At 36.7% G+C, this 15,249-nt stretch overlaps 3 protein-coding genes across 3 annotated transcripts; 1 reads left to right on the forward strand and 2 right to left on the reverse strand.

Annotated features, from left to right (window-relative positions):
- Positions 1–4,311: 4,311 nt before the first annotated feature.
- Positions 4,312–5,577, reverse strand: LOC130450462 (uncharacterized). The gene has a single exon (XM_056788840.1). It carries the CDS (start codon positions 5,575–5,577, stop codon positions 4,312–4,314), a length of 1,266 nt encoding a protein of 421 aa, XP_056644818.1.
- A 1,172-nt stretch (positions 5,578–6,749) lies between these two features.
- Positions 6,750–9,693, reverse strand: LOC130450118 (uncharacterized). The gene is made up of 2 exons (XM_056788321.1): positions 7,830–9,693; positions 6,750–7,775 (listed from the first exon to the last, which is right to left on the reverse strand). Exons 1-2 carry the CDS (start codon positions 7,914–7,916, stop codon positions 7,224–7,226), a joined length of 639 nt encoding a protein of 212 aa, XP_056644299.1. The 5' UTR covers positions 7,917–9,693; the 3' UTR covers positions 6,750–7,223.
- A 3,367-nt stretch (positions 9,694–13,060) lies between these two features.
- LOC130450463 (uncharacterized) lies at positions 13,061–14,857 on the forward strand. Its single transcript, XM_056788841.1, has one exon. It carries the CDS (start codon positions 13,061–13,063, stop codon positions 14,855–14,857), a length of 1,797 nt encoding a protein of 598 aa, XP_056644819.1.
- Positions 14,858–15,249: the final 392 nt, after the last annotated feature.

Below are 15,249 nucleotides of genomic sequence, written 5' to 3' on the forward strand. Positions count from 1 at the left end.
CGGGGAAGTTTAGAAATTTTGCACATCAAGCATGCAATTTAAATTTCAAAAAACTGTTTGTTGTACCTTCAGTTTTCCATAACTTAAGTAACTGCGATAGCTATTTCATCATTTCGGAATTAAGTAAAAGAGGAAACATCAGTTTACTCCCCATAAATAAAGAAAAATACATTTCATTTACACTTAACGATTCAGATACAAATATAAAATTTCGATTCATAGATTCACTGAGGTTTTTGGGTGCTTCCTTGGAAGAATTGGCTGCTACATTGAATGATAATGATTTAAAAATTTCCAAAAGAGAATTTAGTAATTTAAGTGTCGAACAATTTAAATTAATAGCCAAAAAAGGGTTACGATTTTATAGATAGTTGGGAAAAATTAAATACTTGTGAACTACCACCAATAGAGGCATTTTATAATAAATTGGAGGATAAAAACATCAGTATTGAGAAGTATTCTCATGCTCATGCAGTGTGGAAATCATTTGATATTGAAAATTTGGGTCAGTATTCTGATCTGTACTTAAAGACCGATGTTTTACTTTTATCAGATGTTTTCGAACAATTTCGAAGAAAATTACTTATGGTTTAGACCCTGCATGGTACTATACAATGCCTGGATATACTTGGGACTGTATGTTGAAATATGTAGGATGTAAATTAGAGTTATTGCATGACGTAGACATGATCATGTTTATCGAGAAAGCAATTCGAGGAGGAATTTCGGTTTGTAGCAGTAGATTATCGAATGCTAACAATAAGTACATGCCTGAATATGATTCTACAAAACCCTCAAAGTACTTACTCTACCTGGACGTCAATAATTTATACGGGTGGGCTATGTGTGAACCATTACCATACGGAGGATTTGAATGGTTAGATAATGAAAATTTTGATGTTATGTCTGTGGCAGATAATTCTTCCGTAGGATATATGTATATTACAAGTAGACTTGGAGTATCCACATGAATTACATGATCTTCACAGAGATTTTCCATTTGCTCTCGAACACTGCAAGCCTGTAGGCTCAAATTATTCCAAATTAATGACAACGCTTTATTGTAAAAAAGAATACACAGTTCACTATCGTAATTTAAAACAAATGTTAGCCAACGGTTTGAAAATTAAAAAGATACATAAAATTCTGAAATTCAATCAATCTGCATGGCTGCGGCCCTATATCGAACTAAATACTCGTTTGAGGGCTGCAGCTACCAATTACTTTGAGAAAAATTTATATAAATTGGCAAATAATGCTGTGTTTGGAAAGACGATGGAAAATATACGGAAGCACCGAATTGTAAAACTTCTTAAAACCTGGAATGGTCGATACGGCGCCAAAAATTTGATATCTAGTGTTAGGTTTCATAGTCGAATAGTTTTTAATGAAAACCTAATTGCAGTAGAACTCACTAAATCAGAATTGGTTTTCAATAAGCCTCTTTATGTTGGTATGACAGTTTTGGATTTGTCGAAGCTGTGTATGTATCAATTCCATTATGATTACATGATTCCGAAATTGGGTATTGATAGATGTAAATTAATGTATATGGACACAGACAGTTTTGTGTATGAGCTTATCCGTGATGATGCATATGAGGAGGTGCTAAAAGCTGATTTAACAAAATTCGATACTTCAGATTACCCCATCAATAATAACTATAATATTCCACAGTTAAATAAAAAAGTTCTGGGAGTTATGAAAGATGAAAACAAAGGCCAAATTATGACTCATTTTGCAGGCTTGAGGTCTAAAATGTATTCTATTAAAGTTCAATCAAGTGCAATAGTAAAGAAGGCAAAAGGAGTTCGATATAATGTAGTAAAAAACAAAATAAATTTTGAAGATTATGTAAACTGTTCAAATGATTTCAAAGAAAAAAATATTACTCAACGCTGTATTAGGTCATATGCTCATAACATATATAGCATAGAACATAGAACAAAAATTGCGCTAAGTCCTCATGACGATAAAAGATATTTGATTACCAATAGTTATGATACGCTGCCGTGGGGTCATTATAGTATTCCAAACTTACTCTCTTGTAGATAATGAACTCCTCAACATTAATGGAATTATGCATCATAAAAATTTGTGAAACGATAAAGTCAGCAGCCGATTTCGCAGAGCAATCCCCTCTTCCTCGGAAATTGACCGAAAAAATTGTGAAAAAATTTCCTGTTTACAAATGGAATGCGATGATAAAAGAGGCTGAGAGTAATCCAAATTCTTCATCCATTGGAATAGAATATATTGACTATAATAAAGAAATACCGTTATATTTAAGAAACACTATATTAAGTAAAACAAATTGGGGAGATATGTTTGAAGAATCTACTTACTTCGTATGGTCTAGTGGATATTCGCTTCCACAATATCGTATAAATGTTTGTAAATCATGTTATTTTGTATTTAGAACGGTCCATAAATATTTAAAAAAGAACATTTTTGTTAATTATGATCACTGTCATGAAGTATTTGATGGTGACGAAATTGTTGAATGTGTATATCAAGAAATGTCCTATTGGTGTCAGAGTTGATTTAACAAAGTCTTATTCATGATAAAATCACATGAGTCCTGTATTAATAATTTACATGAGATGCCTAGAAATAATCGTTTTGATGATTCTGATATAGACAGTGACATTGATACTTTTGAGGCCGCTATGCAGTAAAAACAATATTCATGGAATGTATCTCTCTCTCTCTCTCTCTCTCTCTCTCTCATAAATGTAGAATATTGTCGTTTTCTTATTATAAAATTATTCCTGTGTTTTTGCGGTATTATGAACGGTGGCGGTTCATAATGCCACATCAAAATATCTGTTTTATCATAGTTTTTTAGTATGCGTTTTAGGTGATTTATATGAGCGTTGTTAGTGTTAGACATAAGTCTGTGCCCAACAGGGCTTTATTAGAAATGTATTTTTATTTTTTTTTTCTTTCCACTGGTCATTGTGATGTCATCCTTCATGTATAAGTGTTATACTATGACAGTCACGAGAGTAATAAAGAGTGAGCTTTTATTTAAGAAAAAGCAGTAAAAACAATATTCATGGAATGTATCTCTCTCATAAATGTAGAATATTGTCGTTTTCTTATAATTAAATTATTTTTAAAATTCTTGTGTTTTTGTTAGTTTCCAATATATCTTTATGTAATAGCAGTAAAAACAATATTCATGAAATGTATCTCTCTTGTCGTTACGTCAAACGTCACATCGTTACGTCAAAAGTCACGTCGTTATATCAAACGTCACGTCGTTACGTCAAACGTCACGTCGTTAAGTCAAACGTCAAGTGCTGCGTCAAACGATCATCAAACGTGTCTACGTATGAGAATGTTCTCTTTCGTAATATGTCTTCAGAAGAGTACAGACGTCAAATTGAAGAGTTTATTAATAGCATTGGTGAATTAAAGAAAGATATTGCTTTCTATGGAGATAAAAGTGAGGTTATGAAACAAATGCAGAATCTTAGTTTATTTGATAAGAAAGTGACGTGGAGCAGTCTTCACTGGGTGCCTGAAGAGGTCCATCAGTTGGCCCGTAGACTGTCGCAAACTACTTATCCGTTAAGACGTATTCAACCTACACCATGTTCAACAGAACAGAAGGGGATATAAAAAATGAAATTAATTCTGTTTTTGCTATGTCATGTGTAATATTAGTGGCTGTATTTGTTTTAATTTTAAAAATTATTTTGAAAATTGTAAAACGAAAATTCCAATCTTCATGTAATATAAAAGTTGATGAATATACAGTGTTTCAATAAAACCCATATTTAAAAAAAAAACTTTATTTATAATGGTAATACAGTATTTAAAAACCAGTGACGGAGACGTTGTACATTTCTTTCAGTACATGAAAATAGTCCAGATGCGTGACAGGGGTTTGGATCTTGAGCAAAGTTTCCAGTTTCACAGGGTGTACCATCAAATTTGCAAACGTCAATAATATGTGGAAAAATACCGAAAATGTGACATTTCTTTTGCAGAAACTCGACTTTTTGTTGTCCTCCTGCGACATACAATAACTTGCTTTCTAATATTTCATTTACTTTAGAATATTCTACATCTCCTGAAGAGTATCGAATGCCGTGCACATTTCTTTCCAAGTATGATGTGGTCTTTTTGTCCTCGTTACTTAATATAGAAAACGGTTGCGGTGGTAAAATATGTAATGTGAACTTTTGAAGCCAATTTCTATGGTGAGCTCGAGGCAACGAAAAGACCGTCTACGACAAAACCTTGAATGTCTACAAAAGCTACTCTCATGTTGACGTCTGATCGAACACTAACTCACAACATCTAGTTCAAGCTTTTAACAATTTCGGTGAGGGGGAAGTATTCCATTACACAATCGTGAATTATGATGCAATATACTTTGGTATTTTCGGGAAAACCTATGTTTGCTTCAATGTCAAGTTTCACATCGACTGTGGATGCCTTCATGCTTTCCTCCTGTTTTGAACAATCGATAACAAACAATGCTCGTTTCTTGAAAGAAGAATAATCCAGCAGGGGGCGCTTCTGTGTGGAGTTTGCGTAGTTGGGATAGAATTCAGTATAGTTAAAATAGGCTTCATTGTAATCAGTTTTAGCGAAATCCAATTGCATTCTTTCATTGGGCCAATAATCACCATTAAGTGACAGTCTTATACTTTGTACGTCGGTATTGTCAAATAAAGTCGGGTCAGCTGTACTCAAGTTACGTTTGTCGGTTTGAAAGAAAACAATAACAAAACGAGGTCTTTCAACTGAAGTGGATGTCTTGACAGCCCAAACTTCATGTCTTGCTCCTTTAGTAATTGAGGGTAATTCGTGTAACTCCCACTTCCTAAATGGAATAACTATAGGTTGATATTTTTGAATGGATTTCATGAGATTTAATTTTATGTCGTCATTAGGAAAGATATGTTTAACTTTTAGCTCAACGCTTGTAATGTTTAATTTAGCTGTTGTAGTGGAGAGCGTTCCAGAGACATTCTTTTCAGTAATATATAAGCAATCATTATCATTTCGTGCCCGAACTAGTCGTATTATTTGACGCCCACATGTAATCATTGAATAATCGTTGAAAATGCTGAAAATATGTTTGAGAGGTATTTGAAGGTTGAAGGACTTGTCGCTAACATTCAGAATAGGATCTTTTGGGCAATTCCAGCCGGCTATAGCCATATGATTGGAATCTTCTTGGTTATAACAAGTCATAGCACGTACGGCACTCACTATTCCAGGATCCCGAACTGTTTCCATTTCCCTGGCACTTTCACTGTACGTACATGAATCGAATAGAAAGGCTCCAACATTATTTGCTAATTTTACGTCACCAGCTCCGTGTATTTCAAGCGAACCTTTAATGCACAACAAAGGTTCGCTCATTGCAAAGAACGAATCAACCTGATTAATGCTAAACTCCACAATGTCACTGCAATTGAATGACTTTATAAATGGAGCATAGGTTCTGTATTCAGCCTTTCGAATTGAATCGTCAAACATCGGCTTACGGTAGATATCAAACATTGGAGGCATGTTGTCGTTTTGGCGTTGACGTTTTCCATACATTGTTGTCATTTTTCAATTTAAAACCCAACGATTGCAGAACCAATTTGTTTGCGAACGTGAGTTGCTTTAGCTTTGATGGTAGCTTATCTAATGAAGTTGAATGCTCTGTAGACTGTCTTTTATGATTTATTATTAGTCCCATTTGCTTCGCGCTCTAAGCTCCAACACCAACGTACTTAGTTCTCCACGAAAGTTTACAGGCTGACCGTTTTGGTCTAAAGCGATGACGGTGATATTGGTTATTTCACGTTGTGGTATAACAGGTAAATAGAGCAAATTATGAGGAATTTCGTCTATGGAATATCCTGGATCCACTTTTATGACGAATTCGTATATAGTATGAGCAGGTCTGTTTGCATCGAAGGCTCCAGTGGTAATGTTACAATCGAAGCGAATACTAGATACTTTAATGATTTTGACGGGGAGATCTGACGAGTGTATTTTGTTTGCGTGGAGTATTTTCGGTGAAAAACCCAAAATTCTCCCAATACTATTATCTTCTTTGAATGAAATTTTGTATTTACTGGAAATTTCACATTTCAACGTATTGTGATTGGGTTTTAGTAAAAATATACCCTCTGGTCTAGTTGAATTGTCCACACCCAATTTATCTCGTATAAACGCTTCAAGATCGGCAATTTCGTAACATCCTGTGGGAAAATCAAAACTTTGAAGCTTGCCCTTGGTATCGTAGTAGTAAAACTTACAATTTTCAATGTTTAGTATACTGTGATAAGAATGAAAAGATCGCAAAGCTATTTAGTAATCATTATTCGGATCGAGCACAATAGGCGTAGTAGGTTGAGAGGTAAATTCATGATTGATGCTGTTTACTCTCAGCAACTGTGACATGGTGACTAATGGAATTCGGGTGATGTTTGAATTTAAATAATACTACTTGTTTATACTATTTATTGTTACAAAGAAAACAAGTGGCTTGAGAACTCGGAGGACCATCACAATGTGTTGTCCAATCAGGTCGGTTGTAATGGATGAAACAAGGTAGTCGTATTTGTAGTTCAAAATTTCCTCGATATTCATTGGGAAGTTTATGCCACATATCCAACAATTCCCAAGGTCTTACACACTCTATTAGATGTTCAATGGGAGTGTGCTTTAGTTCTTCGGCAGTAAAACTATTCAATGTTTTTCCATGGTAGATATGTTGTAGTAATAGTTCTACGCTCGTCATTGTTGCTGTAGAAATTTCAAACACAAATGTCCGCAATTTATTTGATTGTAGTTTTGATATTGGGTATTGTTGTAGAAAATTCTCGCACTCTTTCCCAGATATTCAACAACTTCTTTCGGCGGCTTCAAATTACCAAATGAATCAAAATACTCTACATCGTTGTTTATCTTTCTGTAAGCCACCCAATGACTCCCTATTCTTAGAGACATCTAAATTAACCACTGCGCATTCTTGTCTTCGAGGACCGTCTTTGGAGAGGGTGTCTCGCATGAAAACTCCTCGAAAATGTGATATTTTAAGTAATTTTGCATAATGCGCAATGTCAAAGTCAGATAGTGCGTGATTGGGTAGCTTTATTAGTTTTTTTTGTTTTTTTTTTTAAATACAATCCAAATCCACCTTTTGAATACTTTTTCAAGTATAGGCCAGATCCTACACGTTCCTTATTATGACGTACATCTTCCTACAATTTCTTTTGCGCATGCTTAGCATCAATGACGGTTTTTGCAATCCCAGCAGCACCACCTGACAAAGCTCCAAGTGCCGAAAGACTGGCAAACAAAGGAATAAGTGGTAGGAAACCTCCGGATTTCGCTACAGGCATTACTCGAGGAACCTCGACTTCTTTTTTGCCGCCAAATTCTTTAATAAGTGCTTTGGCTGCTCGTAAGGCAAACGTTGCGGTGTCTTTCATAGATGTTCCTCTCTTCAATGACTTTCCCACTTTCAGAATAACATCTCGATGCAAGGAACGACGTTTGCGACGACAACCCATTCCCAGCTTTCTTTTCACCTTCATTCCGCCTGTTACAAGTAATGCAGCAGCTTTCTCTCCCAGTGAAGCGTCTTTTGATTTGACGCGTGCCCAAGCTTTATCTTCAAGTATGATCGGCTTTGTGTCGTTCTTCGAGAGACTTATTCTTCCAGTAAGAAATATCGTGTTGTTTACAAGCAGCGTCCAAGGGGTTGATGCCCGGATCTCCACGATCAAGACGTTTTTCCAATTTTGTACCAGCTAAAAAAAATGTATTTTTCGGAAAAAGGGTGGGGGGGGCGGTGGTTTACTTACGTCCACAGTACTGATAGCTAGGTAAGTGAAGTTCAATAGTTTATTGATGAGAGAATTCAAAATACCATCTCCTTCAAACACCAACATTAAGACTGACACGCTCAATTGGTGACACCTATATTTAAAGAGTAGTACTACGAAAAACGACACACACAATGAAAATAATTCAACAAGAGCAGACTATACCCATTGAAAATCTGGATTTCACCTCAACACCAACTGTTGGCAAACATGGTAAATTGTTGCCAAATTCTTTCCGTGCCATTATATGTGGCCCCAGTGGGTGTGGTAAGACGAACGTCGTGCTGGCGCTCCTATTCAATCCAAATGGCGCGAAATTCAAAAATGTTTATGTCTATTCAAAATCGTTATTTCAACCAAAGTATCAATTGCTACAAGAAGTTATAGCGCAAGTCAAGGGTGTTGGGTATTTCCCATTTAAAGACAATGAGGAAATAATTAGTCCAGAGAAAGCTCGACCAAATTCCATCTTTTTATTCGATGACGTAGCCTGTGACGGTCAGCAGAAAATTCGTGAATACTACTCCATGTGTAGAAAATAGATATTGATGCTGCATATCTTTGTCAAACATACTCAAAAATACCGAAACAGCTTATTCGCGACAATTGTAATGTTATTGTGTTATTCAAGCAGGATGAGGTGAACTTGAAACATATATTCGACGAACACGTATCTCCAGACATAAAGTTTGACACATTCAAAAATGTGTGTTCAAAGTGTTGGTGTGATCGCTATGGTACTTTGGTAATTATGAAGGATTTTACCCTTAATGGTGGTAGGTATCGCAAAGGATTCGATAAATATATAAAATTGTAAGCTGCATCTTCAGTCCATACCAAAATGTCTGACGATAAGGTTGCTAATGCATTGCGCAAGAAAAAAGTGTCCGAACTTGCCAGATCGATTCGCAAAAAATACTTGTCGTTGAAACTAGGTAAATCAGAGCAAGATGAGTCTATTAATAAACTATTCAAACCGATATCTAAACCACTTGAAGAAATTGTGCAATCCTCAAAGACATTACAAAAAACGATTACAAATTTAAATCCAAAAGAGGAAATAAAGAAGGAAGAACCCGATGATGTGTTTACACCTTTTCTCGAAACGGAACCGGTGGCCGAAACCGATGAATTCGGAAATATTACACGTTCTGAATCTCCAGAAGAGATGCGCCCCGAAATTTCCCAGGAAGCTTTCGCAGACTATTTGGACCAATATCCAGCCATCAGTCATCAGTTCATTGAAGATTACTTCCAAAAAGATGATAAAATTGATAAAAATTATGGTCCGATATACAACGATGAAATCGGTTGGTCATTAGGCAAACGTCGAATTGCATTTGATGGAAAAACCGGTAATATAAACATACTACCTGAGAAAAACAAAGGAGGAAGATATGTAATTGGAACACCAGGCTTGTATGAGCTTCTATTTTACCGAGACCCCAGTTACAATGATCAAGATTTACAGAACTATAAAAATCTTTTGACAACAACTGAAGTTCATTTAGACACGTTAGATCGTCTTAAGGGGTCAAGTACTGAAAAATATCACTACATCATAAAACCTTTATTCAAAACAAAATCTCTAACGACGACGAATAGATCGTCTCAGGTATTGACTCGTCTAAAATCGATTCCTTCAGCAAAAGGAAAAGGCATCGATCGTTTAAGATATAATGATAAACCTATGGAGTATATTTATTGGGATGATGCGAATGAATTGGTGGAACGTTTGAAGTTGTTGATTGCTTCAAAAGAGGCAGGTAATACGTCACACGACAACGAAATAGTAGCAATTATCAATGAACTAAAGGAGGCTGATATAATAGAATAATACAAGTTGAAACTTGTTCATTTTAATTATGCCAGTCGATAAATTCGGACATAGACATCAAACGCCCTATGCGCGTTTACTAGTGAAAATTACGTTTCCTCATACACAGGACGGTAATATTGATATTGAAAATTTGTAATGTTAAGGAACCGACAACAAATAGTGATGCTGCAACAAAAAAATATGTTGATGTGCAGTTGAATGACCTACGTGCTATCAACTCGCCATTAATTCAAGCACGTGGTGTGGTGCTGCAGCAACAAGACCGTGATATAAAGGATTTAGCTGTAGGATTGAACGAAATGAGAAATGAGCTTCATAAGACGAAAATCCCCATATTACAGGCGCACATTACTAACTTACAAAATAAAACTAACGAAATTGATACATTTATTTCGCGAAATCCCCCTGTAGCAGCTAGGGATATGGCTACGAAGAAATACGTTGACGATTCAATTGTTGCAGCCAAAATATTTATTCGAAAAGAATTCACTGCTTCTATTAACATGTGTGTTGATAGCATACGTGAGTTACAAAAAGAAATTACAGAAAATATCAGATCCGTCTCTGATATGAAAACTAACGTTTCGGGCATTGTAAACAATATTAAGGTTATGAATACGAATACCGTTAACCGCATTAACAGTCTGGAGCTGAAGCTAGCTGGTAGTACGTCATAATATGTATTCTAAAGAAAAAATTCATCTTGTAAACGAACTCCACAAACCGATACGGAAAAAATTTCCTCGGAGACGCACTATTATTAAGGGTCTTGACGATCTTTGGCAAATGGATCTTGCGGAGATGAGGAATTTTGCATCACAAAATAGGAATCATAAAATGATACTGGTCGTCATTGATTGTTTTTCAAAGTTTGTGTGGACACGCCCACTAAAAACGAAGACCGGAGAGGAGATTACTCGGGCATTCTCGCTCACACTAGACGAACACCAAAAAATCTGCAATCTGATCAGGGAAAGGAGTTTTACAACAGCAAATTTCAAAATTTAATGAGAAAACACAACATAAATCATTATAGCGTATTTAGTACAATGAAAGCCTCTATGGCAGAGCGAGTTATAAGAACGCTAAAATCGAAACTCTACAAGTATTTCAGTTTAAATGGCACCTACAAATGGATTGATATTCTGCCTGAAATAACTCAAAACTATAACAATACAAAACATTCCACATCAAAATATAAACCTTCTCAAGTCAACAAATCCAACGAAAAATCTATTTTGAATAACACCTATAGTCATTTAAAGATAGCCGGTCCACGAAAATTTAAAGTTGGCGACATTGTGCGCATATCCAAGGCAAAGCATGTCTTTGACAAAGGATATACACCCAATTGGACTACAGAACTATTCAAAATCACCAAAGTTAAAATTACCAATCCTGCTACGTATTTACTTGAAGACATGCAAGGTACACCAATCAGCGGCTGCTTCTATCATGAAGAACTACAGAAAACATCGAATCCAGACATTTACTTAGTTGAAAAGGTGCTCAGAAGAAAGGGTAACAAAATGTACGTCAAGTGGCTTGGTTTGGATAGCAAACACAACAGTTGGATAGAAAATATTGATATTGTATAGATTTTTCCCCCCCGGTTCGCCGCGCTAAAAAAACCTTGAAAGAGCTCTCTATAAATTGGAGTGAGCTTTGGATATCAAACTCAATTTTAGCAACATGAGTTCCCCCCAAGATAGTGGTATTGTCGACATCGAATCTGATTCGAGTAACTACAGTTCAGAGTTAGATAGAATATTGGAAAACTATGAGACTGCTGCCAAGTCTGAAAACATTTACCTGCTTTCAACACAGTATCCAATTTCGGGGTATGAAGTAAAATGTGGAATAAGTCCTGCAAGATCATTCACACCTGCTGTTATCTTATCTCAACATCTTAAGTTCAGCAAAATATCTTTCAGTACTTATGAATGGAATACCTTTATCTCAATTATGTCACAACAGATCTTTCTTCATACCGGAGACGAGTTCAAACCTAATTCATTACCATGTGGAGATTACTGTACCATCACCCCATTGAATTACGATGACAGTAAGGTAATTTTAGTCAAGAAACATGGTGTTGAGTATTACATGGATGAAGAAGAAGTATCGCAAATTTTAGAATTAAATAATTTAATTATACAACGTATATCTGTGTTAGAAAATTTGAATTTTTCTGAATATTATTATGTTTTGGATTTCTGTAAAAATACCTTCTCCGAAAGTCCTTTACAAATTTTATACGCATTTTGTTCTATTACACCAAACGATATGTTACACAATGCTCTTAGAGAATTTGTATACTTTTATAAAGTTAAAGTTATCAATGATTTAAATAAATAATTATTATTGTTATTGTTGTTTTTTTTATGTTACTTTTAAGTCACCCGGTATACGTTACTTTTAACTGTATTTCAGTAATAAGACGCTATCAGTTAACCGCAGATTTTTATATTACAAGATTAGCGCTCCCGCTGTTATCATCGCAACGAATATGTCTCGATTACGTGCGTGATACCTTACATTGACAAAAAATCTCTTTTTATTTATACGTTATACTTTTGTTACAAGATTAGCGAATAATAATGGTATATATAATTTTTTAAAACCCAAAGACTTTTAACCGACCTGGTATATCAGCGCTCCCGCTGTTATCATCGCAACGAATATATAACTTTACGCATGCGCAAAAACGAAGTCTCTCTCTCTCTCTCTTATACATTGTCTCGCTGCTCTCTCTCTAACACACGGTTTTCCCTATTTCTGTAGTCAGACATACGTTGCTCATCTACTTAGATTTAATATTTTATATTTTTATTCTAAATATTTTTATAGATACCATCCACCTTCGGCTATCGAGGACCACTGTGCACTTCCAGACCTGGTACCTGGGAACATGGACAGGGAGTGTCGTGGGATCCTTTCAGACGCGCACCAGCCTAATACAGCTGGGGAATACAATGTCTTGGCCTCGCTTTGGAAAGGAGTCCGTCCTGGAAAGTGGCGCGGACTATGAAAACGAAATATTGGCGGGGCAGGTTAATTTCTAAGGCCCCATGTCGTGCTGTTGTGGCCACCGAGACCCACCTTTATTGATTTAAGGGTCCAGGGTGAAATAGGGTGGCACGTAGTCTCCACTGAAGGGACTGGCAAATGGAAGAGGCGGGGTTTGGGACCTTGTATGTGACAGACCACTTTGACTGCATGATGAACTGGCTCTGTCCAGGTCCGTGCGGCTTGCCACGGCGAAAAAACACATTTCTGATAGCCAAATGCCTCGTCATCTAATTAGTGACGCGCATGAATGGATTAACGAGAATCACACTGTCCCTACCCACTAGTTATAACACTAGACATGAGCAATGCGTTCAATACAGCCTGGACACCACAAATAGTAGACTTACTAAGACAAAAAAATATACCACGAAATATCGCTAAACTATGCACCGACTTTCTTAGGCACAGACACATACGAACCGAAAACATAGAGACCAACACACAGAGAGGGTGCCCACAAGGCTCCAGCCTCGGACCAGCTTTATGGAATCTAATTATGGAGGACTGGTTCAGACACCTAGACGAGACAGGAGGACTAGACGTAGAGGACATGATTCAAGCCTTTGCGGACGACCAAATAATCCTAGTGACGGGAACCTCATTAAACGTTTTAGAGCGGAAATGGAATAATATTTGGGCCTCTTGCGCAAAATGGGCTGAAAACCAGAAACTGACCTATAATAAAGACAAAACGGAAACTATGTTCATACCCTACAAAAAAACGAGACAACCGAGACTAAAAATTGACGGACATACAGTACAAATCAAGGACAACATAGAATACTTAGGAGTGACAATTGACACAGGACTACTATTCCTAGATCACATCAAAAAAATTAGGCAAAAAACCTCCGACATAGCGAGCAAACTGATAGCAGTCACGGGAAGAAAATGGGGACGAAAACCAATAATACTTCGGTACATATACGAACATGCAATAAAACCCATGGTACTTTACGCCTCAGAAATATGGGGACATAGATACAAAGACTCCAGAATAATTAAACAATTAAGAGCAACAGAAAGACCTTACATACTAGCTATAACAAAAGCATACAGGACAACACCCACCTCGGCCTTGCATGTGCTTGCGGGGGTAACCCCACTACAGGCGGACGCTGGGGCGAGATGGGAAACATACACAATACGAAAGCCGCTACTAAACACACTGCATACCTACACAATAGACAAACCACACCCGACTAGAAGACCACTACACCTACGTTTAACAGATGAGACACAAGAAGAAAAAACTACACAACTGCACATATACACTGACGCTAGCAAAAATGATGAGAGTTCAACCATAGGAATATACATAAAAAATACTATACAACAACATCATAAAATAAAGATAATCACTACATGCGACATCAACACACTCGAGCTGTACGCAATATACATGGGAACAATAAAACTACTTGAATTAGCGCAAAACACACTGACGACAGAAGTAACAATACATACAGACTCAAAGAACGCATTCTACACACTACAACACATAAACACTAATACAAAAATCACAGCAAAACTGACAAAAAATATACAAGACCTTGAACAAACCGGAAGAAGGATTACGATACAATACACAAACAGACAACTACACGGAATGAAAATAGCAGATAGGTTAGCGAAAGATGCGCACGAACAACCGGAACAGACTACAGAACTTTTCACCAAAAACATGTACAAACAAGAACGACATACCCGTGCAATGAGACATTGGCAACAGCTATGGGACAACGAATCAACAGGACGCAAAACCTACGAATGGATAAAACATACAAAACACGCAGACCTAAACTGGAAAGCAATACAAATACTTACCGGACACGGACATATCCAAACCTATTACGAGCGCTTCAAATTACGGGAAACAGACGGGAACTGCAAACATTGTCAAACGCCGGAGACCATACAACACGTAAGAAATGACTGCACAGAACACAACAGACTGCAAGCCAGAACCCTACTTACAAGAAGACTCAGGACATTTAATATTCAATACCCGCCCACAGACATAGAAATACATAACAAGATGATCGCAGAATGGCTAAATGAATGGGCGCAACAGACCATTTATGACGATGACTAAAAAATGGGCTCTGCAAGTAATATGGCACTGGAAAAAAAAAAGAAAAGAAGGAGAAGGGGGAAAAAAAAGTCTTATTGTATAAGAATAATAATTGTACGCCTTCATTTGAGACAATAAAGAAAAGAAGTTAGGGTCTTCTTCCCCGCTCATTTTTAGGAGTAGAGGAGTTGGGAAGGGTTCTCTTGACAGTGGTTTCGGTCGATTTTGGGCGGAAACTAGCCTTATGCCGCAAGGTAGGTGGGCCGTGACATTGTGCAATATCACCATGGTGATATGCACAGTGACACAAACCTCGATAGCGTGTCCCTACCCACTTAACTTATAAACATTAATATAAATAATACATACAGACTCAAAGAACGCAATGTACACACTACAACACATGAACACTA

Source organism: Diorhabda sublineata, chromosome 11, assembly GCF_026230105.1.
Source record: "Diorhabda sublineata isolate icDioSubl1.1 chromosome 11, icDioSubl1.1, whole genome shotgun sequence".
Lineage (NCBI taxonomy): Eukaryota > Metazoa > Arthropoda > Insecta > Coleoptera > Chrysomelidae > Diorhabda > Diorhabda sublineata.